The 27,524-nt window shown below is 39.6% G+C and overlaps 3 protein-coding genes across 4 annotated transcripts; 2 read left to right on the top strand and 1 right to left on the bottom strand.

The window, feature by feature from the left end:
- Window positions 1-125: 125 nt before the first annotated feature.
- Window positions 126-9,405, bottom strand: idh3b (isocitrate dehydrogenase (NAD(+)) 3 non-catalytic subunit beta). Of its 2 annotated transcripts, none has more exons than XM_020086909.2 (11): window positions 9,245-9,405; window positions 7,607-7,780; window positions 7,002-7,122; window positions 6,766-6,826; window positions 6,540-6,672; window positions 5,841-5,974; window positions 5,591-5,693; window positions 5,217-5,363; window positions 4,021-4,115; window positions 3,773-3,833; window positions 126-2,312 (listed from the first exon to the last, which is right to left on the bottom strand). In XM_020086909.2, the coding sequence occupies exons 1-11, from the start codon at window positions 9,284-9,286 to the stop codon at window positions 2,223-2,225; spliced, it is 1,161 nt and encodes a 386-aa protein (XP_019942468.1). In that variant the 5' UTR covers window positions 9,287-9,405; the 3' UTR covers window positions 126-2,222. The 2 variants fall into 2 exon arrangements, with proteins under 2 accessions (XP_019942468.1, XP_019942469.1); XM_020086910.2 differs by having other exon boundaries at window positions 126-683.
- A 933-nt stretch (window positions 9,406-10,338) lies between these two features.
- Window positions 10,339-17,554, top strand: zmat1 (zinc finger matrin-type 1). Its single transcript, XM_020086357.2, has 7 exons — window positions 10,339-10,508; window positions 12,324-12,430; window positions 12,531-12,614; window positions 13,574-13,715; window positions 13,867-14,160; window positions 14,906-14,996; window positions 16,136-17,554. The coding sequence occupies exons 1-7, from the start codon at window positions 10,370-10,372 to the stop codon at window positions 17,112-17,114; spliced, it is 1,836 nt and encodes a 611-aa protein (XP_019941916.2). The 5' UTR covers window positions 10,339-10,369; the 3' UTR covers window positions 17,115-17,554.
- A 3,368-nt stretch (window positions 17,555-20,922) lies between these two features.
- Window positions 20,923-24,935, top strand: cd8b (cd8 beta). The gene is made up of 7 exons (XM_069510960.1): window positions 20,923-21,176; window positions 22,340-22,690; window positions 23,446-23,535; window positions 23,741-23,830; window positions 23,923-23,956; window positions 24,072-24,118; window positions 24,260-24,935. The coding sequence occupies exons 1-6, from the start codon at window positions 21,122-21,124 to the stop codon at window positions 24,088-24,090; spliced, it is 639 nt and encodes a 212-aa protein (XP_069367061.1). The 5' UTR covers window positions 20,923-21,121; the 3' UTR covers window positions 24,091-24,118; window positions 24,260-24,935.
- Window positions 24,936-27,524: the final 2,589 nt, after the last annotated feature.

Raw genomic sequence — 27,524 nt, 5'->3', positions numbered from 1 at the left:
AGCTCCTCACACTGCGAGGTGGTGATGCGTGCTGACTGAGCCACCAGCAGCCCAGATGAACATTGAATAACTCTAAATACTGCATCTGTCTTCTATTAATGTTCACGCCAGGATTTTACACACTGTAGATGTCATATCTCTCTCTTTATTATTCATATCTCATAACAAATGAAGAAGCAATAAAACTGTAAGATAATAAATAATTTTAAAATATAAATACACAATGTTTGAACAGCGATTAATGTCCAGACATAAACCTGTAAGAGGCCCTGGTCAGAGAACAGTGTGACTGCTTGATGTTAAACCAGTTTAACACAATGGAACTATGTTGTGTGCTGATTCTAAGACTCTGGACCTTAAACCTGCATTAGATAAAGTTTACATATTTAAAGGAAATGCTCAACTGCAAAGCAGTGGTTATAGATATAATATCTCTGCTTTTCATCTGCATGTTACTATTTTTAAGAGGACGATGTGTGTGAGCTGTCACTGGAATATATTGTAAAATGAGTGTGTACAATCAGTCAAGAGATCTGTTTAACAGGAGGCAAATTAAAAAGAGTGTGTGTGCGTCTCAGCAGCTGACAGACATACAAACATGATGCTTAGACTGCCAGGTTAGCAATGACAGCCCGGGTGAACTCGTCGCTCGACGCGTAGCCCCCCAGGTCTCCAGTGCGCACCTGTTGCAAACATAAGGACAGTGTGTTACTATGTGCACAGCTGCAGCGACACATGTCCACATACAGTATCATGGGCAGTGTGTTAGAGAGCCTTTAAAAACTGCACTCAGAGGAATCAGTCACGACCTCTTTGGTTCAGAGACGAGAGAACAACGCAGCTGTAAAACATGCATCCAAAACCACAGTTGCTGACATAAAAAAAAAAAGAAGACATGATGTCATTTATTTAATACCACATCTCACGCTTGTTACCAGCTTCAATGTGCAAGAATGACATTTACATTGAAGATCTGTGGTCAAAGAGGAAATAAAAAGGATAAACATAAAAAGACATGACACTGTTTACACTGGGGGTGCTGAACATTCTCCGTCATGAACTACACAAGAGTATAATTACTTCAATGTTGCTTTATTTTGTTATTATTTGTGGTGAACCACTGACAACTATGATTTGCTGCTCACTAATACAAAAAGCATCGACAGACGTCATGATGAGAGAGCAGTGTTTTAATGTCTTACAGTATCTGTGGGAATGAGCAGCACCATATTAGGACAAAAGATGTTCATATTGTTTTAATTGAAACAATGGTGGTTTTATCCATTTACACAAACAGAAAATGTACCAGTTTATAATTCAGCTTGTGTAGTTTCTTGGAGCCTGTGTGCACCTGTGTAACATTATATTTTCTGTGGCTATGAAAGTGTAGAATTATTAACACTTATTATTATCATACATGATAATGATTTCACAATAAATGGAGCAATATTTGTAAATTCTGTGAATGTTGAGTCTAAATATTATTGGTTTTCTCAACATTTGCTTGTTGCAGTTTCATGTTAAAATGTTGACATACTTCCTGTTGTATTAGTGTCAGAGCAAGAAACAAGCACTTAGCATGAGGGCAGGTTTGCCTCTGTGATTCATAAACAACATATGGGTTTTTATCAGTTTATATCACTATCACCGACTTCAGATTGTTCAGAGTAAAGAGGAAATATAACGAATTCAAATGTGAAGTCAGTTGTTGGTGACTTGTGAGGAAGGACTAGATGATCGATATAATGTATAAACTGTTGACAAAGATGGTGTGTTTTTCCACAGCTGAGTTTTAATGTGAGACAGCAGAGAGGTAGTCTATCTGGCCGATAAGGCTGAAACATTTTGACAATCAAGCAAAATCACATATAAATAGATGGATATAGCGCTTCCTCAGCCATGAAAATATTTAAAAATGAAAAAGTTGCAACATGATGGTCACTAACTATGTGTTCATGGAAAGGGGCGACAGAGGATCAGGGTGTTTGACATAAATCCTTAAGACGAAGCCCGAGCTGCACAAGTTTAATAAAGTAACACAAGGTCATGTGATTACACTGGATCTATCAACAAACCCAATACAAACATACACATAACTGATGGTGTTTGACAGGACAGTTATTGGGCAGTGAGAGGGGAGGTGAGTCTTAACATGAGTTCAGTTCATGTTAAGACAACGTCCGGATTTAAGGAAAAGTCAGCGAAGAACGAGACAAAACATCTTAGTAAACTGGTCTGTGACGCAGGTTTTCCACAACGGCACGCACAATATCGCCAGTGGTAGAATACCCGCCAAGGTCTCGTGTCCGTACCTGGGATGTGCACATGCACACACACAAACACACACACGTACACACACACACACAGGGCAGTAGGGTACAAGGAGAGGAGGGGGTTAAAGGAGAGGAAAGAGGGAGAGGAGTGGCACTTAACACAACATGGAGGCAAATTTTGCTTTCATTTAACATGCATTCCTCAAAAAACATATATAATCTCTCACATTCTCACAGAAGCTTCAAGTACAACACTATCCCCACTGATGAAACCAGCTTAAAGGGTTAGGGGTTATGAAAAGCAAAGAAAGAATGTCCAAAAGCTGCCACTACTGAAAGGCAATTTCTAGACAAGAATTCACCATGTCTTTAGGCAGAGGGACGAGGATTGACCCACTTAATATTAGTGTTTGTGTCAGTGTGTGTTAGTGTCAACAGGGATCAGGTGCTAAAAGCAGCTAAAAAGAATAGAATGCCCTGGTAAAAAAAAGATTCAAGGTTCAATTGAGACAGGAAAAGAAATATAAGAGAGGAGCGAAGACTCATGGTGTACAATTTTAAAAGCATAATTAAAGGCTCTCTAACACAATGAAGAGTAGTGTGCAGGTTGTTAGTTGTAGTCATGTGTGGGTCAAGAACTACTAATATCACCTTTTGAGATTCAGTGTGTAAGATTTAGGTGAAAGGGATCTATAGGCAGGTGAAGTTGCATATTGCAGCTGAACACCCCTCACCTCACCCTCTCCTTCCAAACATGAAGAAGAACCTGTGGTAGCTTCAGTTGTCACAAAAACTCAAAGGTGTTTAGTTTGTCCAGTCTGGACTAATGTAAAAAACATGGCGGCCTCAGTAGAGAGGGTCCCCTTGATGTAAATATAAAGTATTTAAATATAAAGGGCCTTTTCTGGGGTAAAGAAAACTACAATTAATACAATTTAGATGAAACGAACTAGTGAAAACATCATGAGCATTATTCTATATTAAATTTCTGCCAAAAGTTCCCTTTCACCTAAATCTTACACACTGGACCTTTAAGCCATTTTGATATGACATGAAATTCAGAAAATGACAGGAAATTAGTTAATAATTAATTAGTAATTAGTAATTACAGTTATCTCTTCACATGTGAAGAACGTAGCAGGAGATTGTGCAGGTCAGACATGTTCACAGCAACAGGAAAATGTCTGCCGCATTCAGGCCAGGGGGACCATCTCAAGCACATTCGCAGCAGCTTCAGCCCTTATTGTCAAAAGCTCTGTGAGATGGCAGTTACTGACCCACAACACCAATGAGCGGCAAGTTAATTCAGAAACACATGCATTGGGGTTAAACAAGTCCTGTTGGCTTCACATATCCTCATTCTGCAGGATCACTAGTTGTTATGTTGTTAAACTGGTATCAACAAACAGAGGAATGTTTCCTTAACCTGTTAGTGCTGTCTGAGATGGATATGTTCACATTCACAGGGTCAAGGCAAAGTAACAGGCACACTCACTTACCTTGCCCTGTTTGATGACCTTCTTGACAGCATCTGACACCATTTGGGAGTGATATTCTAGGCTGCAACACAATACGGTGAGGATTAATGGGTGAGCAGAACTGTCTTGTGCGCATGTCTCCACACAAACAGCCACTTAAAACTGTTTTCTAAAGCTGGAGATGTGTGGTAGACTGGGACAGATGAAAAGAAGGGTGCGGTGTAAAACATAGTGGACTTGTTACTACAAGGCCAAACAAGTTGACTCACTTGAGGTGCCTGAGCATGTTAGCAGAACTGAGCAGCATGGCTGTGGGGTTGGCGATATTCCTTCCTACAGCTTGTGCAAAGGGGTGGCGTGCACCCTGAGAGAGAAAAGGAAAAAAGGGCATAAAGAATGATATGATGACTGTTTAACGAGACAAGTAAAAGACTAAAGGAGGACCTGAATCAAAAGGAGCAGTTTGTCGTTAAAGTAAAATAGTTTTTTTTTTTAAAGTAATTGCTATGGGATATTAAAGAGACACAATGCGAGCAATCCTAGCTTGCAGAATTTACCTGCACATCAGCTATTTGCAAAGACAACAGGGTCAGCAACATTTAATTGATTATCCATGTTGTGTTGTACAATGATAGCTGAGACTATTGATGGTTCTTTTCTTCCGGAAGGGGGTCATGTGATAACAGCCTAACGATTTAGCGAAGGCTATGACATGACCCATAGAAAGACCCAATCAGGAAGCAGTTGCCAATGCCTACTTCGTCTTTTCCAAAAATCACAGTTTCTGCCCACCCAGACTAAAGGTAGACCAGGAGGTTTGATGCATTTTCAAACAAAAACGTATTGATGTGGAAGTAGCCTTTGGCTGGTGACTTAAGGTGTATCAATTCTGGTAACATTTTTATAACAGATCTGAAAATCTGTCAATGAGGTCAAAGAGGGCTGTCAAATATTATGGAAGGTATCATAGTCCTTTCCTACAGTATATGTGATTGTTCTCTTCCGTTTAGCTGTGGGGTGCACTGCAATGCACAAAGCAATTTCTAAAAGTGTATTAAATTTGCACTAATGGTTGTAATATGTTCCAGTTAGCAGATTTGCAGGAAAGGTCATTTGTGTGCGTTTTGTCATGATGTCACATGCCAGACTGTATTAAGCTTTGAACATGTAACAAACCCTCCTCTTTTCCACATCTAAAACATATATTTGACATCTCTGGTTTATATTTGTGTAATCTCTGAGATTAGAGTTGCTGAGGAAATTATTGACAGTGGCAGAAAAACTTTGACATAATTCTGACAAAAACTCTGCATCCATTGTAGATAGAATCCTGCAGTACTTTTGTATTTTTGTGTTAATAACAAATCTCAACATAGTACAAAAGGAGGAAAACTGGAGAATGATGGGCAGCCTAAACTTTAAAGTCAATCAAAGAAAAGCTTGGAAAAGCTCAGTGAAAACTCACAGTCTCAAACACAGCATACTCTGCACTGTAGCTCTCCCCAGGAACGACTCCTGCTCCTCCAACCAGCCCTGCTGCCAGGTTGTCGATAATGTTACCGTACAGGTTTGGCATCACCAGCACATCAAACTGGTATGGGTTCTGGACCAACTGCAGCAATTACACAGATAGTGACAATTTTAAATATGATATCCGCTGAGTTTGGTCACACAGTAAACAAACAATAATAAATTATTAAAATTAAGTTTCATGTTTTTTACAAAATGAAATACATATAAAGAAATATATTGAATTTACCCATATCATAATTAAAAGTGTATTACACTATATCTTTATTTATCAAGTGAGGAAAGCAAACTGTATGAGTCTGTATGTACCTGCATGCAACAGTTATCAATGATTATGTTCTCGTATTTGATTTTGGGGTACAGTTGTGCCACCTCCGCACAGCTCTGCAGAAACAGCCCATCACCCAATTTCCTGTAATAAGATTGGAGGAGAACAAGTATTGCCATGGCTGTAATGCAAATCAAGACCCAAATTACACACAAATTTAAAAAGAGTATGATTTCAAAATATATATTATACAAAAACAAAAAAAAGGAGGGCCGGGTTCTTTTCCCTTACATGATGTTGGCTTTGTGAACAGCAGTGACCTTGTTGCGCCCTTTCTTAGTGGCGTAATCAAAGGCGAACTTGGCGATGCGCCGTGACTTCTTTCTGGTGATGATCTTCAAACATTCGATCACACCAGTCACACTCTGCAGAGCAAGAAAATGGTCCATTCATTTTAATACAAACACTTTTAATAGAGGATGAAAGAAGAGAATGAAAAAAATGTTTAACCCTAAAAACAACAGATGCATTTTCAGTTTTCATATCGTGTCTGACAACACACTCTCTCAAATTTTAATGAATGAATCACATATCAATGAAATTCCCGTATTTGACCCATAGTTAATGAGTTACATTATCAGTGTTTTGTTTTAAGAATCACATTGCTATCAAGCTAATAATATACTGAGTCTACAGGACAGCTAAATTATTGTGAGTCGCAACAAATATTAACTCGCCAATGTGTGAGATAAAGTTCAAAATAAAAACTTCAATAAAACCATTTCAGCACATCTGTCACAATTCGTCTTCTTTGTTTTGTTACCTAATTTAATGTTGACTAAATCGCTGTCTACATTGGAAATCTCTCTTCAAAGGAAAAATAATGTTTCCTTTTCATACTGACTTAAAATAACTGTTTGTTTGGTGCCTGCAGTGAGGAGGAGGATGAGGAGGAGTATGAGGAGGAGGATGAGGAGGAGTGTTGTTTACCTCATGCTCCAGTGAGCTGTACTCCCCCTCGGTTTGTTCACGGATGATGACCAGGTCCAGATTGTTGTGGCGAGTGCTGTAGCCCGGCAGGCTGTTCACATGAACCACGTTAGCAAACAGGTCCAGTTTACGCCTGCGGAATGGACATGCACGGTTCATTTAAAAGAGAAGAAAAGAAAAGAAAAAACTAAAATATACAAATATACAACCAACTTCAGTGTTTTACCTCAGTCTCATCTCATATGAAGCCAGTTCCCCTTTGAACTCCATGGGCGTGTGAATCTTTCCTGGACAACCACAAACATATACTTTAGATTCATTTGCTTCTTCTTAAAATGTTGAGCCATTGTTCTTTATTTCAGGAACATTACTGCATCACTTTAACTGCTCTCACATTCCCTCTGGGTATGAAACCAAGATGAACAATGAGAGGATGACGAAAAAAGGAAAAAGCAAAGCAACCTTTCATAGCCACTTTGGTGGTCCTCATAGAATTCAGCACTTGGTCCAGTTTCTCCTCACTGGCCATGTTCTGCACCTCGCTCAGGTGGAACTCCTCAAACTCCACAGGGACATCTCCTGCCTGGAGACAGAACAGAAACAAGCAAAAAACGACTTTAAGAGTGACAATTTAATATAATATAATACACTTTTTCAAATCAATGACATGCTAAATTATTGCTTAAAGGCATTTTTTGTTTCATTGACAAGGCAGACAGGAAACATGGGGTAACAAATGGGCATGACATGTAACAGAGGTCCACAGCTGGCTGCATGTGGCACATTGTGGAAACAATCCCCACCAGATCGCTTCTATGTGTACATTTTTTAAGCTCTTGTTCGTTTGGGAACATTGCTGCCATTTAAGGTTATTAAAGTGGAAGATGGTACAATATCTGCTCTGGTTCAGTCTGATACATAGTATTTCTAACTTCTTCACCCCTTTAGATTCAGCAAAAGCAAATGCATTTAATTTTGTATAAGTATCTGACACTTGAACATTTCTTGATATTGAATTGGAATTTTTTTTATTTATTAGACAAAAAAATGAATAAATTCAAATATACCTTGAAGACATCCTTGACAGCAGTCATCAGCTCGGGTCCCACTCCATCCCCCGGTACCATAGTAACCTTGAAGGTAGCATCTGCACGGGCAGGTGGGGCTTCGGGACCACAGAGACCAGCTGATAAACTCAGAGGTCGAGAGGCCAGCTGCTGCCACCGGGGGCCACTCAGGCTCTGGAGGACGGGGGAAAAAAGACAGTCACAGCATTTAAGAGGACGAGTAACACGCATATGTAAGACCATAGCAACATCTGGAACATGACTAAAGCCATAACCTTACGTGTGACCCCATGAAACAATGCGTATCGACTCGTGACACATTTTGGATATGAGATGTGGGCAGTTTCAAAGTTGAACTCTCCTTACATTTATTCTCTTTATAATTTTTAAGGATTGAAGAGATAAACTATCCTCCTCACAGATGTTGACCTCTGCCACCAGCAAGTTACAGTTTATAACCATTTCTGTCAGATTGATGTACTTTATGCAAAAGTATTTTAATAAAAGCCACTAAGTGTATTTTCAGAACATTAAGATGGACGGATGGAAACCCTGAAATCATAAAGACTTTTTGCCACAGCACAAAGCTAGACAAAAAAGAAAATAACAGTTGTAAACATGGCTGAGCTGTTTTATAATATTTCATAGACAAAACTAATTGATTAATTCACTGCTGGCAGATTAATTGATAGTGAAAATAACTACAATACAACCCAAGAGTGTAGCAGGAATTTCTTTCCTCTGTTTTTCCTGCACTGTTACTGTGAATGACAAACAATATATGAGATGTTTTTAGGGGAAGACTGGATTTACATATTATTTTGCATCAATATCAATAATTTTCTTTACTGGAATTGCCTAAACAAAGGCTGCTGTCTAGTCATTTGTAAAATATAATGGGTTTGTATTAATTGATTGGCAAGAATATGAATTAAAATGACATATAATGTGATAATTTGATGGTGGACTTTATTTGTATCATTTACTCATTGTCACAATGAACCCAGTTTTAATGGAATAGATAATACTGAGGCAGAGAGAGATCCTGAATGATCATACATCCAAATGACAGTTCCTCAGGTCATCATCACCGAAGGTTTTAAGGTGAACAAGTTCATATATGTCAGTTTCACACGTGTTGGTTCCTACTGACATTTTAAGGCGACTGAGACATTTATAAACTTAAATGATCACATCAGATGCACATTATCTGCAGAGGTTGCTCAGACTCATCCGGTCTGACAGTTAGCTGGTTTAGCTATGGTGAGCCCCTGTTATAAGAAGTGTGCTGTTGTCAGTTAGCCACTTTAGCTAACATAAAGACACAGTTTTAACTGATGAGTTTGACTCTGATACTCACAAACCAAAGCCAGTCAGGCTGTGGTTCCTCCTAAAGCAGCGGATAAAGAGAACTGCAGCCACAGAGCACTTTGTCATCTTTAATGCGGAGGCGAGAGAAGAGGATGTGTCAATGAGAGAAGCTCATGATTAGCAATGACACATAAACTAACTCTCTTCCCTTGACACTTTATAAAAACATGGCGCCCGACTTTAACCAGATGCATCTTCAAGTGCCGCGGCTCATTCGCCACCTTTGCGTTGTCTGAATAAGCTTGTAAACATCATATGTACACTCACCTTGACCAATGTTACCAAGCTTCCCCTCAATGCGGCCGCCATGGTCTCACGGTCAGTAACGGAACTGCTTCTTCTGCGGCGCTGCAGTGGTTCAGCAGAGCTGACTAGGTGACAACACTGCCCCCAGCCGGAGGGAGGAGAACGTTTGTTTAACCCTCTTTATATACAGTCCATGGTTTAACCCCAGAAAACCTGAATCTACATTTTAGAGAATGACAGAACAGAAAGGGAACTTTTTCTACGAACATGAAATGATCCAACCTGTTTTTTTATCAAGGACAAAGAAAGGATTTGAAGCCACACGGGGCAAAGAGAGGACAATAATCTTTCACGGGCTGTTAGATGTTTGTCGGAGGAAGAGGATACGCTTAAAACACAATATCATTGCTTGTCATTGTTCTAGTGATGCCAGTACTTGGCAAAACAATAACTCAAATTTTTGGCGTCCACTCATTCATTGTGACAGTAATTTTACATTTCAGAGGGGAAAAAACGCAGAACAAAAACGAACACAAATTATTAAATATTACATTTAAATAGCCTAAATAGCTCTAAAACTGAAACTCATACATTTCACAAACAGCGTCTTCACAAAAACAGTCAGACTCATAAACAAATCTTTGCTTGAACCGTGTTAGTTATGTTGTTATGAGTAGTGTTCTCACACACAGGATGTTTCAGGATGTAAGAAATGTGAGCGCTAAATATTTGTGTGGAAAGTGAAATGAGCAGAGCGTGATCCACTGCATTGACGCAGCCAGGTCACAGGGGTTGGTTGCTTCGTGCACTCGAAGGTTCAGTGCAGCGAACAATAAACATGCATCAGGTGTCACTTTCTTAGATGCAATAAAAACTAGTGCTTGAGCTTGTAGTTTATGGCTGTTCCAAATAATAAATCATATAATGTGATAAAATGCATGACATCTTCTCAGGGGATCACGTGTTATTATAGATGACACATCTGATATGATGTCATCAAAGTAAACGAGACAACATTAGTTTTCAATATGAGGGAGAATAAAAAAAGTGGAGGAGGCCTTGGCGCAACATCCTGGGTGTAAAAATAAAAACCATAGAAGAAGAAGTGACGTCATTGCGCATGACTCTGAACTACCAGAGATAAAGATGGACGACAGAAGTGTCTATCCTCCGCAGCTAGCGGAACCAGACGCTCTAAATAACACTACTAGTTTCCCTAACGCGGCTTCTGTGACAGATGCTGACAAAGTAATAAACACTAAACTAGATAGTTCCCAGGTTGAAGGTGAGTTTTGTTGAATGTGAAAATTCAATTCAACCGCGTGGCGTTGTACCCGCCGAGCCAACGTTAGCGCCTTTAGCTAACCGGCTAGCCAGCTCCGCAGCCGAGTGAGCTAGCTCCTTAGCTAAACCCGCTAATGCTAGCTGTGCGACGCTAGCTTAAACGCTGGGAAATGTCTCATTGTGTTGTACCGGGACCCTGTTGATCCTCAGTGCAGCCCGATCGCTCCATCACACAGAGTCAGGGGCTGCTCGTGTTCACAGGTCTGTGGCTGTCGATCCCCCTGCACAGAAAACCTCTCTGACCATTTAAACTACTGCCTCATACTGGTAGTCCAGCCTCTGGTTGGGGATCGAACAGGTTTTGAGAGCGGAGGGCGGTCATCAAATACATACTTGTCAGTGGGTGACATTGACTCTCACCCCTCTGCCGATACATGATAACTTAGTACTAAGTGCTATGACTGTAGTTGTGTGTAAACATATGGTGTTCTGGTAGGCAGGTAGTGTGGAGGCTCTCACACCCTCATCAGCTGAGTCGTCATTCATCAGAATCAGCCACTCTCTGTGGCCTCACCCAGCGGTGGGATAACATTACTGTCGAGATGAGGGTGTGACCTGGAAACATTTGCTCCTATTTAAAGGTTTGAAACATGATTTGAGATACAGCAGCTACGCTCTCTGTTGTCTTGTTAACTTCTACTGTGATTATCATTTGGTGAGTACAATATTTGACATGTATCAGCAGACATGAATATTTCAGGAAGAATCCATCAGCCTCTATACACAGGTGTACTGTCGGGCATCCCAAAGTTATGGACACAGAGAATTGCCTTATTTTAGGAACTCGTGAAAATTTTTAATTTTCCTTAGTCCTTAACGCCATCGTCTTATTTTCCCTAATATCAGTTTCACACCTGACAGAGCTGTGATGGCCGTTTTCAGCACTGAGAAATACAGCAGCTATTAATGATTTATTCGCCTTAAACATAAATCTTAATTTTGCAAAAAGTGCTTGAATAGAATAAAAGCAATTGCAGTTGAAGCACTGACAAACATTTTAATAATAACTCCATATGACCACCAGTCATAAAAGCGTTAATAATTTATAGCCTATGATTACAGCATGCCATATCAAATCACACACCAAACCATATCATGGTTAAATTATGACGATGTGTGAAGTTATAAGTCAGGCTCTTTTTATTGATTTATCTTTATAGCTCTCAGAATGAAACTCCCATTCAAAAATTGCTTCTTCACAAAAAAAGCCACGCTCATAAAAACATCTTGGCTCAAACGATTGAGCTGGTAAGAGTAGTTCCCAAGCATAGTGTTGTTGCAGGATGTCAGAAATGTTTCAGTGCTGAATGACTGTGAAAATGAGCAGAGCGTGATCCACTGTATTAAAGCAGCCAGGCCGAAGTGGTTGACCTCTTCATGCACTCAAAGGTTCAATGCAGTGAACAATAAACATGCATCTGGTAGTGAACAAGTAGAATGAGGCAGTCATTATATATGCTACAAGTGGTTAAGAGGTTAATGTTAAATAAGTATATTTCAATTAGCCCTTTTTTATTCAGAAATAAAAATGAATCCTTGATTGATCCAAATCATCTTATATGGAGCAACAGTCAGATGGTTTTTAATATACACTTATTATTTAAATACAGGTTTGCATTATCTAGAAGGCTGTGAAATGAAGGCTTTAACCATTTTCTGTTGAAATTATTTTATAGACCATTATTTTTTCTTAAATACTTTTCCCCTTGTTCACTTGGGTTTATTCTTGACAGTGACAGTTTGCTCTCCCACACAGGAGACAAGAATGAAGAGGAGCTACTAAAGGGCCTCCTCACTGACGACTACTGCCACGTGTGTGAGGCTGTGCTGCTGTTTGAATCTCAGCGGCTGTCCCACTATGAAGTGTGTGCAGCTTCGCATTGGCTTGTTGCCCATTTTCACCTCAGGAGGTCAGAACATTAATATTAATATTAATAACATATCCTGTATCCTCCAATGGCAGGGAAAGAAGCATGCTCAGAAACTCAAGGTGTACCTTCAGACCAAGAGAGCTGAGAAGTTAAACAAAGAGTCTACAGTTCCCCAGGTCAGTGCTCATTTTCATTCTTACTCATTTTATATATAGGAAGGAAAGCAGAGCACAAGCAGTTGTGTCCTTTTAGAGGAGCAAAGTCGCATCTGAGGATGCCTGAACAAGCATTTTGTGTTAAATGAAAGCAGCTAAAAGTTGCAGTGATGTTTATACACTGCTTTCAGAAAGTATTCAGACTCCCTCACTTTTTATACATTTTGTTATGTTGCTTTCAAAAACGATTAACCATCATCTGATGAAATTGTATGGTCTCAATTCTAAATTGCATGTCTGGAGGAAACCAGGCAGTGCTGATCACCTGCCCAATACCATTCCAACAGTGTCTGCAGTATCACGGCAGAGACACAGAGACTGTTGGTGGTTGAGGGAATGGAGCAAAGTACAGAGATAAGCCTCATGCAAACCTGGTCCAGACAGAGCACACAGGACCTCACACTGGCCCTCACACTGGCCTGACGGTTCAATGCAGTACAATGATCTTTGTTCAGACAGTGCAGGAGTGGCCCAAACATCTCTGGAGAGACATGAAAATGGCTGTCCACTGACAGTCCCCATCCAACCTGACAGAGCTGGAGAGGATCTGTAGAGAATAATGAGAAAATCTAACCCAGATCAAATCCAGGTTTGTCATGCAAAACTGTAATGGACTGACTAAAGGATGTGAATACTTGTGTCAGTGGATATTTTACTTTTCCCTCTTTAATTTGCAAACATTTCTAAAATTCATGCAGTACTGAGTGGAAACCCATAAGTTTTAGCTAAATAATCTTATCATACGGATACAACATAACAAAATGAACACTAAAGGAATCTGGATTCTTCCTGAATGTCTTGTATGCAAACTGTATACATTGGTTAAACTGATCTAAGATGTCTTGATAGCTTGTTTACTACTTGAATCATTTTGTGCCAGAAAGCGTATTCAGCCTGTTCTTGTGCCTGCTCTTTTGCAGAGGACCATGCCTTCTGATAAGGACCGTTTCTGTGAGCTGTGTAACATGGTGTTTAGTTCCCACTTGGTGGCAAAATGTCACTATGAAGGCAAAATCCATGCAAAAAATCTTCGAAAACAAGGTCTCCAGTCCCCGGGAAATTGTAGGTTGTGTGATGGAAACACATCGTAGACTATTTTCATTTTAATATTAACAGATAGACTGTAATTTTCTTTATGGTATGATTCAACTGAAGTTTTGAAACTCATGTGGGAAAACACACATTGACTTAAATGGGTAACTTCTCATTCTAGTCTTACACAGGCACACAGACGTGTGTACTTTACCAAGGCTGACTCACCAGGCTGAAAATGCTGATCAGAAGTCACCTCCAGAGGGGGATGTGGAGCATCATGAGGCCCCAACAGCCACCATAACTACCGCCAGCACAGAGGTTGATCTGAAGGACCCGCACAAGTACTGCCCTCTTTGTGCAGCTTCCTTCAACAACCCTCAAATGGCTCTTCAGCACTACAATGGGCGCAAACACCAGAGAAATCAAGCCAAACATGAGCTGATCAAAGAGCTGGGAGACGATGTTCAACAGGGTAACGCACGACAATTAAGTTTCGTCAAATGGGATTTTACGTGTATGTTAAGAGGTAATATTGAATTAAAAGAACCTATTATATTTTTTTTAGACACTAAAGGCACAAAATGTTCTTGTACACAATAAATAACACAAGTAGAAGCTGGCAACAGCACTGCAGCCCAAACAAGCATATAAATGAAGATAAAGAGGAAAAACTATATGGCACTTAGTAGAGCCCATATCTCAGCCAAGGCACAACAATCCCCTTAAATTCAATTAAGCTGCATCAAATTTCACACACAGAGATATCAGTTCACGAAACATGGCAGATTTTTTTTCAAGATCCATGAATTATTCCCTTGGAAATTGGTGAAAATGTCAAAAAAAAAATGCTCATATCTCACAATGTTAAAGAAAAGAATCCAGATCTACCCCAGAATTTAATGGCTTCTTCCTAGACTCATTTCACATCCTTTCAGCACGTCCCATTGTAATCCATTCAGTTATTTTCGTGTAATATTGCCTTCAAACGAACCAACAGACGGGGAGAAAACATAACCTCATTAATAGACAGTGAAGAAAAACCCAGTACAATTTCCACGCTTTCTAAAAATAACACTGATGTTTAAAATGTCATGGAGATGTCATTCCATCAGAGCCTGGTAGGTGTTAGCTCTATGACAAGAAACTGGTGTTGACATGAGTTAGTTTGTCATATCGTGTCTCTGAATATTATAACAATATTGGCTCTCTGTCCGCAGCCAACTCCCTGATGTGTCAGGTGTGTAGTCTGCAGTTTAACTCTTTGGAGATGTATCAGGTGCACGTTCATGGAAACAAGCACCAGCTTAGGTAAGAGCATGAATGTTCAGACAAAAGACCATGGTCATTATCACTGTGTCTTCATTTTATAATAAATGTAGCCTCTCCTACACCACACCTCAACTGCCCTTTGTAAAGCCTAGTTTTTTTAAAGCTAATACTGACTTAATATTACCTCTTAATTTCTGCAGCTCTGTAGATTTGATCTGTGCTATCTTACAGTGCGCTCCAAAAGTGTGAGACCACTTTATACTGGGGTTGTGGTCTGAGACTTTTCAACCCCACTGTATGTTTTGGTTTTTAGTCAGCTGTCTTAGATAAGCTGTTTTCAGACATGAAGATGAAAATGTCCGAACAATTGGGTCCAGACTTATTCTGTTTGTCTTTCACATATGAAGAACGTAGCCAGAGATTCTACACTCAGATGCGTTCGTCAGTGTGCTCAACCTGTAAGGCTCCTCTTTTTCTTCCTGAGGTGTTTGTACTCTGTCGAGTGTTAGAAACGTCATCAATGCTCTCACTGGCTGATGATTCCTAATCTCAGACTGTATTCTCACATGGGCTCACTCTGGACATTAGCGGGGTTTATACCCGAGGGCTTGCAGGAGAAACTCAGGAAATTGCCTGACAAAGGACACAAAGTTGTCCTAACCCTGAATATTGCAAAATAGGGGTGGCTGTTGCTGAGGGATAGAGCGGTCGTCCTCCAACCGGTTCAATCCCAGTATTCCCCATCTGCATGGCAAAGTGTCCTTGGGCACTGATACATAAATAAAAAAGTGCTGCTAATAGATGCACTGTATGAATGGGTGAATGGCAAACTGTGCTGTAAAGCACTTTGAGTGGTCATCAAGACTAGAAAAGCACTATATAAATACATTTATATGTGATAATTACCACCAGCCCGATGAAGAAGGTCTCCAGTATTCCTCCAGTGTTCAGTATGCAAACTATGTCTGCTTTTATCATACATCCAACCTCACAGGATGGCTTAACTGCATAGTGACTGCTGGGTGTGTAAGTATGGAATTGTTTGACATGAAGCAGTTGATAAGTTGTTGTATGTATGTTTTTCTGGTGTCTATGATAAAAAAAACCTTAAGTGTGATGTCAATATCTATCACCAGACTGACCAGCATCTGAATTACTGCTCACATGCTCTTCAACAGGGAGAAGAAGGTCACCGATCTGTGCAAAGCCCAACAGAAAGTCTACGGCACGTTTGCAGATGAACTGGCAGATTACATTCAGGCTCAGAAAGCTCGTGGAATTACTCCCAAGACCGGTGAAGTCCACCCTCAGGGGGAAACATATATGGAGGATGAGGGAGATGAAGGAAAGGAAGTGTTTGATAAGAGCCATATTGAACCAAACAAACCTATACCCAACCTTACTCCCACGTCTGACCCTCATCAGTCCCGCCCTAGTGGTTACTACCCTGCTGAAGGGTGGCGTCCTCCATCTCAGGGCCCTGCGTGGCCTCCTCACAGCTGGGACTACAACTGCCCTCCTCCAGTCCTCCCCGGCTCAGGCTCTCCACAGTTCAACAGTCGGCCCATGAAAAGAAGGAGGCGCAGAAAGCAGTCCAGCTCTTCCTCGTACACTACCTCATCATCTTCCTCTTCCTCTTATTCCTCTTCTGATAGCAGTAGCATGAGTGACAGTGATGACAGCAAATACAAGCGGAGAGAAAGGAGGAAGATTAGAAGATCCAAGAAGGAGAGAGGGCGGAGAGCAAGAGATGAGGACTTCGACAAAGAGGAGAGCCAGAAAAAATGGCAAATGAGGAAGGAACGAGACGATGAGAAAATTCTAAGGAAACGGGAGGAATCTGGAGAGTGGGAGCAAGAGAGGAGGAGAAAAAAGCAAAAGAAACACGGCAAGAGGAGACGAAAAGACAAAAAGACTGAGGACTTCAAGGAGGAAGGAGGAGATGGGGCGATGGACAATGTAAAGCTAGAAGATATGGACAATACAAAATACACTGAAGTGCATATTCAGGCTGAAATTGATGTTGCAGAGGGGGAGGGGGAGCAGGATGAATCAGCCAAACCCAAATGCAGGAAAGAGAAGAAGAAGATGAAAGAGAGAGTAGACACTAGGACGGAAGAGGAGAAGCTGTGGGATGACTCCATCCTGGGCTGTTAATACTCCTCTGAATTATGAGCAAGATTTTGAAAATGTCAAAACTATGTATTAATACATTTATTAAAATCATGTTGATTACAGTTAACAAAGCAAATGTCACCATCTGCAGGGAAAGTGTTGTTCTCCATAGCTGTGTTAACTCCTGAACACAAATCAAATGTTACTTCATTGTGTTTGGAGGGTTTACATTACACATATAGCTCAGCTGGGATATCTATTTTTTCACCTTGACACTTATTAATATATTTGATTAAATGAATGTGCACAGTCAACATCAGATGTTGGCTTCCGTAGATAATTGACCTCTTGACCTGTTAATTAACACGTCGTTATTTTATATTATGTTTGTGTTTGCTACTGACAAGGATGTGTTTGATTGTGATCCCTCTAGCAGCTTGTGGTTGGCGCTGTTGAGCATCAGTAAAGCAAAGTAAAGCAGATGTTGGAAGTTCAAGTCATTTTATTTCTTGTGAAGTAATGTCTTCTTTCACTTCAGAAAGACACAGACAAGGCTACAAGTGCACACTCAAGTGTTTTTTGAATATAATGTAAATGATATGATACAACAAGCCTTGAGCACTTTATACATTCACTGCAACAATTAAAAGAAAACAGGAGTGTGTGGAGGCATTGCCCCAGTCTACAATGCATTGTCTGAGAATGCATGTGTGACACACTTGCACATGTAAATAGCACATAACGTGTTTGTGGTCAAACAGGTGCAATAGTTCAAATGAGGGCAGCTTTTTACAAACTTCAGAATTCATGTTCAGGAGCAATCTGTGATGAACTGAACCGAAGCAGTTGACAATAGTTAAAGGTGCCCGAAGAGACAAAGTTATTTACTTTAATCCAAATTTTCTTGATTCATAAGGAAAGTAGTTTCTGACCAGTCTAGAATATAAATACCAGGCTGAGCATCTGACTGATCTATATACTCATTCCCCATAAAACACTTCTGCCTGCATGACTCAGTTTTTGAGTTCTATAATTTCTTCAAAGTATTAACATGGTAATTTGTGGAGAAAACCTTTCCAATAAGTGATATATAACCTTCTACTGTAGACAGCTGCGTGAACTATGGCAGATCAAACGAATTTGAACACACTGTGGACTTTGAGAAGACTCTAAACACAGGTGCCATAAGAAGCTACATGCTCTAATAGGCCACTAGGGTAACGGGTCAGTTTAAGGTTCAGTATAAGGACTATTGCTATTGCTTCAAGAGCCTTGGAGCAGATTGGTGCACAGTACGTACTGGTTAGACAGACTAATTAGTGTGCCACAGGATTCCAAAAACATGCTTTAAACGTTACAAGTGAAATAACCACTGAAAAGACTTGAATTGAAGTTTGATCACAGCTCAGTGCTCGTGTTGATAGCAAATGCTCTCCACAACCTAGCCCCCACTTACCTCTGCGACCTCCTTCATGAATACACTCTCTCCCGCACCCTCCGCTCAACCTCTGCTGGACTGCTAACCATCCCCACGTCACGCCTCAGTACCATGGGTGCCCGAGCCTTCAGCTGCTCAGCACCCAGGCTCTGGAACTCCCTCCCCCCACACATAACACAGTCAGACTCCATCACATCATTCAAGTCCCAACTCAAAACCCACCTGTTTAAAGTGGCATACTCCCTACAAGTGGACACTGTGCACTTCACTTTTTTTTAACGTTGTTTCTGATCATTTAATCTTTTATTGTCTTTGTAAGGTGACCTTGGGTGACTTAAAAGGAGCATCCAAATAAAATGTATTACTATTATTATTTTATTAAATGAAAAATGTAAACCACAGAAGTTGATGAAGATGATGAATTTAAATCATATTTGTTTGAATCACTGCTGATGAGAAGCACACACACTCCTAAATGTGTGGCACTTGCAATGATATGGACCTGAACTACACTTTTGCAGAAATAGCTGATGACAGCAGGAGAAAAGTGAAATGAGAACAACAAGAGTTGCCTTTGACTTGAAGTGTCGGCGCACAGAGACCGACATAGGCTTTGTAGCAGAGCGATGTGTAAAGAGCAGCTCCGTCTGAGCCCCCCTGAGATCTCCTGTTTTCAAAGAATCCTGTGGTCTTGTTCCCTGTGTCGCTCGAGGCTTCGACCCCCGTAGAGCGATAGGGTGCCCACATCCTCTCATTTTAAGACCCCCACCAGACCGCTTTACGCCCTAACCTTAAACACACACACACGCTCAGCTTTATCAGTCTGTGGATGATAGAACTTGTGAACAGTCATATAAAATACCAGTTTAACATGGATAAACATATTTGAAATGTGTTTTTCAAAGTCATATAAATTGCTATGAAATATCCTGCAGCTCCTTGAGTCTTCATAATGCATTGGAGTCATTACGGCTCATAAATGCAAATGTTATTTGGGGTTATAACTTGAATAGATGAGCACAAATCCTGTCGTTCATTGTTTCCAGTTTTTGAAACAAAGATTTTCTGTTTTCTGTTACATAAGTGAAGTACCTTTGGTGGATATTTGGCAAAGTTTATTTAAAGAAAATACCCCAAGACGTTTGAGGATTGCAAAGGGACATCTTACACTTTTTTTGACATTTTAAAGACTGAGCCATTAATCAATTAAAACACAAATCAATCAATGCTGAAAATAATTGGTAGCTGCAACCCTAAGTTCAAATGTCCCACTTAGTATCAAAACATTCTGCTCATTAAAGTAACTGGAAAACCTGTTTAAAAACATCATTTCAAACATAATAATAGTTGATTAAGAATTCATGATTTCACTGTTCAACTATTTTATTCACTGACACTATCAGTGCAGTATTTCCTGATGCTGCTGAATAGAAATGAACTTTTTCACAGAGAATGAAACATTTATACAGTTTATTTTTACAAAATAGTGTGCACATGTAAAAACCGTATTCATTCTCGCAGTTAAAGGTTCAGTGTGTAGAATTTAGTGATATCGAGTGTTGAAGTTACACGTTGCAGCTGAACACCCCTCACCTCACCCTCCCCTTCCAAACATGAAAAAGAACCTGTGGTAGCTTCAGTTGTCATAAAAGCTCAAAAGGTGTTTAGTTTGTCCAGTCTGGACTAATGTAAAAAACATGGTGGCCTCCGTAGTGAGGACCCACTCAATGTAAAAATAAAGTATTTAAATATAAAGGGCCTTTTCTGGGGTAAAGAAAACTACAATTCATACAATTTAGATGAAACGAACTAGTGAAAACATCATGAGAATTATTCTACAATAGGTTTCTGCCAATAGTTCCCTTTCACCTTAATGTTACACATTGGACCTTTAAGAGAAAGAAGTGAAGTTGCTGTACACACTCACCCTGAACAGGACAGAAATAACAGGAACATACAATACATCATTTATACTATTGACTCCTTGTTTCCAGCTCCTACCTAAAGTTTAAGCTCCGTACACTGGTATTCCCTATCCGTGCTCTGCAGCGCAGCGTGAAGCTGCCACATGTAGGACTCCGCTGAGCTCTAGGTCATGCACCTGGGCAGAGACCGCAGAGCTGCAAACTGCTGCAAGTAACAAATTACTTTTATAGTGCTTGATATGTGGTCTCATGTCAGCTGTGGTGAAACATCTCCATGTTTTCGTCACTTTGTCATCATCCATGAGAAACTAAATCATTATTATGGAGAGCTGAATGTTTCTCCACGAACAAACATCTCTGAGGTGAACTGTTGTTCATTTGACACAAACATCTGGATCAGGTGATCAGCATCTGTTTGATGCTGGAATCATTTCCCCTGCTGTCTGTCATGTTTTACACACGCTTCAGTGTAAATGGTCTTTTCAGCAGTCTCGTTGTGTGACCCACTCTGATAGGCCCTGTGTGCGTCACACTGGGGTTTCACCTTGACGACTCACAGGGCCCTGTCTGCTCAGTTCCTCATCTCTGACAGATAGATAAGCAGGAAAAGAAAGTATCATCAGTTTCCCTCAGCTACCACTCAACATATAAACACGCGTACACACACACACTGGTGACCAGACAAGATGAACCCGCTGCCGCTGGCATGGACGCTGTTGACTGTTTCTCTGTGGACAGCAGGTAGGACCACGGTATTTCTAAATATCTGCGTTTGTTTGTGAGACTCACTGTCGACATCATCACTCGGTCAGGGGCCTGTAGCGAGGGATGTGTTGTTGTCTTCTCAAACTGAAAAGTATCTCACTTATAAGTTAAAGTATGTCTAAAACAATTCTAGTCCTAATAGTTCTGGCTAAAAAAGGAAATAAGTTTTGAAGGATCCATCTGTTGATTTGGACAGTTTGAACTGGCCGACCCAGCAGCCTTTGATTCATTTGTTAAAACTGTAATTGCCAAACTGCCGTGCAGGTCACCTAATTTTTTCTATCTCAGGATTTGTACTATACGATATATAACTGATGCAGTAAATACGTAAATTAGTTTATTAGTACAAAGATGCAAAATGCACGGTGAGGATTAAAGTTACAGTCATTACCCAGCTTGTGCTCTGCGGCCGGTTGATTTTAAATCTTTCATTTATATTACTTATAGCGCTGTATCAAAGCATTTAGAGGAGTTGTGTTGTAGAGTCAGACTCATTAGATAAATACAACATCTGTTTGGTGAATTCTTGTACACTACGCAGTTTGTAAATTTCGTGACAAGAACAAGATGATCATACAACAGTTCAGTCAGTCTTAACCTTTCCGCACACACAGGCTGCCTTTTTAGATATTTCATAAGATGGGTGATTGCAACAGGCGTAAACCTACACACATGACTTTAAACAGCACTTCCAATGAAGTCATCCCTTAAACATTGCTCAAATGCTCAGGCAGTCGTCTCCTAAAGCCATTTTAAAATGTCACCTTCACAAGTTTAAAATATATTCAAGAGATTTCTTCACACTCTGGCTTCATCTCCAGTCTGATAGGGGTGGTAGTGTTTCTATGTTACGTTATTCTGCGTTGATTGAAGCGCAATCACTTGTTTGTGCTTTTACTTTTCATAAAGTCATAATTTGGATTAGAGAGACTGCACGTGCACGATGTTGATAAATGTTTCTAAACAAAGATGACTGAGTAACCATTTAAGGACAATTCATGATTTTAATGTTTGGCTTCGACTGCGCTCAAGCGTTCGAAAGCCTCAACTGTTAATGATATATTATCATAAACCCCCAATTCAGATTGTAGGAGTTGTACTAAAAGTGTCTCAAGCGTTCTTTTGTTTCTGCTGCTTAGGTGTGAGCCAGATCCTCCTGCAAGAACCCATCAAAGTTCTGTATCCTAAGATCTCCACTCCGGAGAATATTGATTGCAACTGCAACAACTCCTGTGACTCTGTCTACTGGTTCCGCAATACTCCCAATCCCAACATCCTGCAGTTCCTAGGCAAATGCAACAATGCTGAGCGTGTTAACTACGGGCCTGGCGTAGAAAAGGCTCGGTTTAAACTCAGCAAGAGAGGGAACACGGCCTTTGTGCTGCGCATCGAGAACGTGACAGAGGAGGACACAGGGACTTATTCCTGTGTCCTTAAGGCCAAGAGCGGTACAGAAGTATGGAAGCCTGGGACTGTCCTTTGGCCGGGAGGTTTGTACGCTGAAATTTCAAGAATGCAGGCAAAAATCAAATGTTTGAAGGACTCTGTCTGAGCTCAGGTGGCAGGTGGAGGAGAAAGTGATTTAAGTGGCTACAAACGAAAATCTTCAACAAATATCCGCATTTACATCTGAATGACATTTAACACAATATTTTAACACTTATTGCACAATGAAGATTTTGACTTTATGTAGCACCAGGTACAATGCGGCGTGCACAGATTTAGTTTGTCACGTCCCTCTCTTGTTATCTTTCTTAACTCTCAACTTTCTACTATCTAAAAGTTAAAAATGGAAAAATGATCTTATTGGATACTATGTGTATTAATCCTTTCCCTTCAATTATTAGTTCTGAGCAAGGCTATGTTTTCAAGTTAGCATCACTGATCTGAGTGCAGCGACAAGACGCTTTGTGTTATTGGATGCTCCGAATGTATGTACAAACAATACTACAAGTTTTTGAGTGATAAAACTGACATCAGTTCATAAGTATGTTAATGTCTTTGAGCTGAATTTAAAGAAAAACTGCAAACTGGCCCAACAGGTACATACAAGTCATGCGCAAACAACATACATGACGTATTTGTAGAAAGAACTTGTGCCTTAGACTGTGGTCCAACAAGTGCTTGAAAAATAAGGACAGGTTGAACATTTCTAAATCTCTTTAGGTCCTTAACAGATTATTTACTGTCTAGCCTCAGTTTGTATGTTTAGTTGTCACCTGTCTTTATGGTTGTTTTCTGACAGTGACCCCTCCAACCTCTCCTCCAAAGACGACACTCAAACCTCCAGTCAAGCCCGTCTGTGCCTGTCACCCGAAGAAGAATTTTGCACAGGGTGAGTTAAACGAGAGCTTGTGTAAATCGCAGTTCATAATCTGTCTGTTGTATGTCATCGCTGGAGTTCATACGCCTCATGATGTGAAAGCACTTTGTGAAGTTACAGGTCAGAAGATCAGTAATGTCTGATTATATCACATGGCTACAGTGCAATAAATTACACTTAAGGACACCTTGCTGTGTATATTGTGTGTTTGCTCTAGATGGCTGTGACTACATGGTTCTGTGGCCCTTGGTTGGAGTCACCGCGGGCCTGGCTCTGGCTCTCATCTACACACTGCACTACTTCAGTCGTGAGTAGAGTGCTAAATGGTTTATAGAGTTAGAAATATATTGATATATATTTGTATATCTGTGGGTTTCATTTTGTTGTTCTTGCTTACAGGGCTACCAAAGAAATGCCGCCACCACTTTCAGAAGTAAGTAGATTACAACACGATTATGTTTTCTTTGAAATAAAAAATTAATATAGATTAGAAACAGTAAAATCCATATTTATCTCATTTACTATACGTTTTGTTTTTGTCCATTTAGGATGAGACAGATGCCCTGAAGCACTGCATCTACAGCTGAGACTCACAGTATGTTCATTTGTTACCCACTCTATATAAATGATTTATTGTCTGTGTAATAAAATGTTGTCAGGTATATGTAAATCATAGGTTGTTAATGCTGTCTGTTTATTTAAGATCTTTCATATAAACTTGCTTCTGTTGCTACAGAGACTGAAGTGCGTCATTTTAGCTGATGTCCAGTGGAGAATGACGGCCGTGATTCAGATCTGCTCTGCTGACGACGAACCATCGTGTGCAGTTACACTTTAATGTTCGCTCGGACTGTAACTCCAGCAGCAGATATATGTGATATATGTAAATTGTGATTTATCGACCAATATTTCCTAAGACAGAGCTCCAGCAAGTTTTAATTCAAAACACGTGTTGTAATATTCATCAGTTAAAAATCAATATGCAGATTCTGTTCATTTATCATTACTGGTTTGTGATCAGTGGCTTTGTTTTATTTTAAATTTTTATGAATACATACTTCTGTGCGTGTCATGTACATTAACACAGAAACTTTCATTTACACACAAAAAGCAGGTAAATCATAAGACAGGTCTAATAGAAATTGCTTGTTGCTCCCTTTGCTATTTATTTTTGTTGTTTTGTATTTCACATTTTGTGTAAATGTTCAATCAACAGTCTTACAAGTTGGATTTTGTCTCTCTTAAGATCTTGGACTTTTGTGCAGCACCCTAAAACAACTGTTTGTTGTGATACCATGCTATATCAATACATTTGATTGATTGATTGATTGATTAAAGAAGACAACTCTCTCAAGTTTTCATTTCTGTGAAGATAAATCTATAAATTTAATAAAATGTTATATTTCTAATTATTTACAGTTGTGTCTCTCTTCTTTTCGAGTTAGGATCGTTATTGTGCTATTTGTTTTGTCTATTTAACTTTTTAAAAATAAAAATTCACTGCCCCCTATATACAGTTGAATAAATTACACTTTTGTAGGCTTTTGTGCTTTGCTCAAGGGCACTTCAGCAACATTAGTAATAATAACACAGGTACAACTCAGAGATCAAATGCTGTTCGTGTTTCCAATTAATGACGAATGTAACTAAGAAGTCTGACTCTATAAATGTTTGTTGTGTCGTACGTGTAAAAGAGTTCTGTGCTTGTAAGAGAGAGAGAAGTTTGGGAGTGGGTGTCATACTTTTCTTCTTCCATTGTCAATATTGTGTTTAGCGGATGTTGAGTAGGTGAGTGACAGGGTTCAGTTTCTTCCTCTACTTTTGATGTAAAAACTTGAATCACATTCAGTTTCTGTTGAACTGCCTCCAGTGATGGAAACAATTAACTTCAATGTTACAGTCTTAAATCCCAAAGTCATTTTACTGCAAACTGTATCTTCTGTCTTTTTTTAATCTCTCTCTCTCTCTCTCTCTCTCTCTCTCTGTCACACACGCACATATGCACACACACCTGTTCGATGGAGGAGTATAAAGAAACTAATGGTTTTTCAGGTCTCGGGTAGTCTCTGCACGACCCTTTTCCTGTGTGCTGGAGACAGACAGAACCGTCTTCACTGAGATGCTATCGCTTCACTCAGCTTTGAGCTCCTCATCCCCTCTGAAACAAAAAGACCACAAACACACCACAGAGCCAACCACAGGCACTGACAGAGAACAACAGAGAGCCTGACATGTTTGACATGAGAAAACTATACAAAAAAAAACGTGAAGACATTTTCTTTTTGTAGTGTGTTTTATTGGATGTAATACATCATCATCATCATCATCATCATCATCATCATCATGTCTTCAAGTGGATGTCTACATCTTTATTAATGGGTGTGAGTTTCTTACAGTAAATTAAAGGAAAGTGAAGGAACATGCCTGATGGATTCTTGTATCTTCAGTTGTTAAGTTAAACGAAAATCAAACATGTATCTTCACTCTTGTCGTGTATGTCCTGCACTTCAGCCACCAAGGCTGAAGTTACTAATTGAACACTGACTCACTGAAGATAATTCAAACACCTCTCGGTGTAACGCAATAGTTCATCAGCACCACGAGAAACAGCCGCCAAACTGTTTTCAGAAAAGTAATCTGAAGGATTCAGAGCAGGACTGTTTAATTTGAGACTTTTTGGGTATAAACTATTTACTGCATTATCATCATTCTTTGGAGATGTTTTTTTCACATTTTACATGAGCCATAAATGAATTCAGGAGGCATTGAGTGCAGAGGACTCATTTCTACTTATTTACTTATTAACTCTTATTTATAATGACATAAGTGTGTAAATAATGATTTTTTTAAAACATGGTACAAATGAAATACAGACCAGAAAATTTGATCAAAACCATATATGTGAGTTATACTGCTCTTTCTTTTAGTAATTACATATGACAAACTGCTCTCCTAATATATGTTGAGTAATCCCACTCACATTTTATTATCTGTTCAAATTATAAACCTTTAGAGAGACACATAAATGTGAAGTAATCTAAGTGTTTAAATGTTTGAAATGTAATTTACATACATTAGCCAGACTATTGTTTAAGTTAGATATAAATTGTTCAGTTTCTTGTAAAACGTCTTTCTCAAGTTCAACTGAAAATAACATCCTGTAAATCAGATGTTGAACTGAAGTACAATTTATATATATATATATACATAAATGAGAAAGTATAATACGTATGAGAGACTTACGTCGTACATAACTGATCAGGAAAATACAGTTGAGTTTACATCTTAAGCTGTTGTGTTTAAATCATGCAGCAAATACACACACGGAATACGAGGTCAAAACTGAAAGATACAATTTCTGATTTAAAATATGAAAATGTTAAGTAGTGAAGTCTGCAACACAACAAATATGTAATATAATGCTTAAATAATTATTATTCACAGGACAGGGTAAGTCATTATCTAATTTAACAAAGTCACAAAAGAGACTGAATGAATATACAATACATACAGAGTCTGTTTATGACACAAACTATATAATCGCATGATAATTGCTTTATATACCCTTTATTTAAGTGCACATTTACATGTGTACATAATGTAAATAGAATAGAACAACATTTGATTTCACCTTTTTCACAAGAGACAATAATTTAATTGTCAAACTGATTTTGCTAACCGACATATAGAGTGTCAACAGGAAGTCCTGGTGACAAGAAATCACTAACAAACACTTGCATGTGCTCAGACACCTGCAAGTGTTCATTCCTCCATCTCTACTTACCCTTGTTGTTGCTCTTGGATTCCCTCTTGCAACTCCATTTCCCACAATGCCTGAAACCGCCTGTGCAGCAACAGAACGGTGACAAGTGAAGAAGAAGCCTAGATGTTATAGAAGCTGTTAGAATGTAAAGACGTCCTTTCTGTCTGCTTTTGAATTTCAAGATGTGCGACACAAGGGTCCTCTCTCACCGGCGTTCCCTGGTCACCCACTACATGCC

Source organism: Paralichthys olivaceus, chromosome 2 (assembly GCF_024713975.1).
Source record: "Paralichthys olivaceus isolate ysfri-2021 chromosome 2, ASM2471397v2, whole genome shotgun sequence".
Lineage (NCBI taxonomy): Eukaryota > Metazoa > Chordata > Actinopteri > Pleuronectiformes > Paralichthyidae > Paralichthys > Paralichthys olivaceus.
The sequence above is the reverse complement of the archived record's forward strand: the minus strand, read 5'-3'. Positions and strand labels throughout refer to the sequence as shown.

Coding starts and splice junctions, on each gene's coding strand:
- idh3b (XM_020086909.2), bottom strand. CDS start 9,286: ATGGCGGCCGCATTGAGGGGAAGCTTGGTAACATTGGTCAAG. Junction 5,975..6,539: donor ACAGCTCACTGGAGCATGAG/GTAAACAACACT, acceptor CTTGCTCTGCAG/AGTGTGACTGGTGTGATCGA. Junction 4,116..5,216: donor AGTATGCTGTGTTTGAGACT/GTGAGTTTTCAC, acceptor TTTCTCTCTCAG/GGTGCACGCCACCCCTTTGC.
- cd8b (XM_069510960.1), top strand. CDS start 21,122: ATGAACCCGCTGCCGCTGGCATGGACGCTGTTGACTGTTTCTCTGTGG. Junction 21,177..22,339: donor TGTTTCTCTGTGGACAGCAG/GTAGGACCACGG, acceptor TCTGCTGCTTAG/GTGTGAGCCAGATCCTCCTG. Junction 23,536..23,740: donor GAAGAAGAATTTTGCACAGG/GTGAGTTAAACG, acceptor TGTTTGCTCTAG/ATGGCTGTGACTACATGGTT.
- zmat1 (XM_020086357.2), top strand. CDS start 10,370: ATGGACGACAGAAGTGTCTATCCTCCGCAGCTAGCGGAACCAGACGCT. Junction 12,431..12,530: donor AGCGGCTGTCCCACTATGAA/GTGTGTGCAGCT, acceptor CTCCAATGGCAG/GGAAAGAAGCATGCTCAGAA. Junction 12,615..13,573: donor AAGAGTCTACAGTTCCCCAG/GTCAGTGCTCAT, acceptor GCTCTTTTGCAG/AGGACCATGCCTTCTGATAA.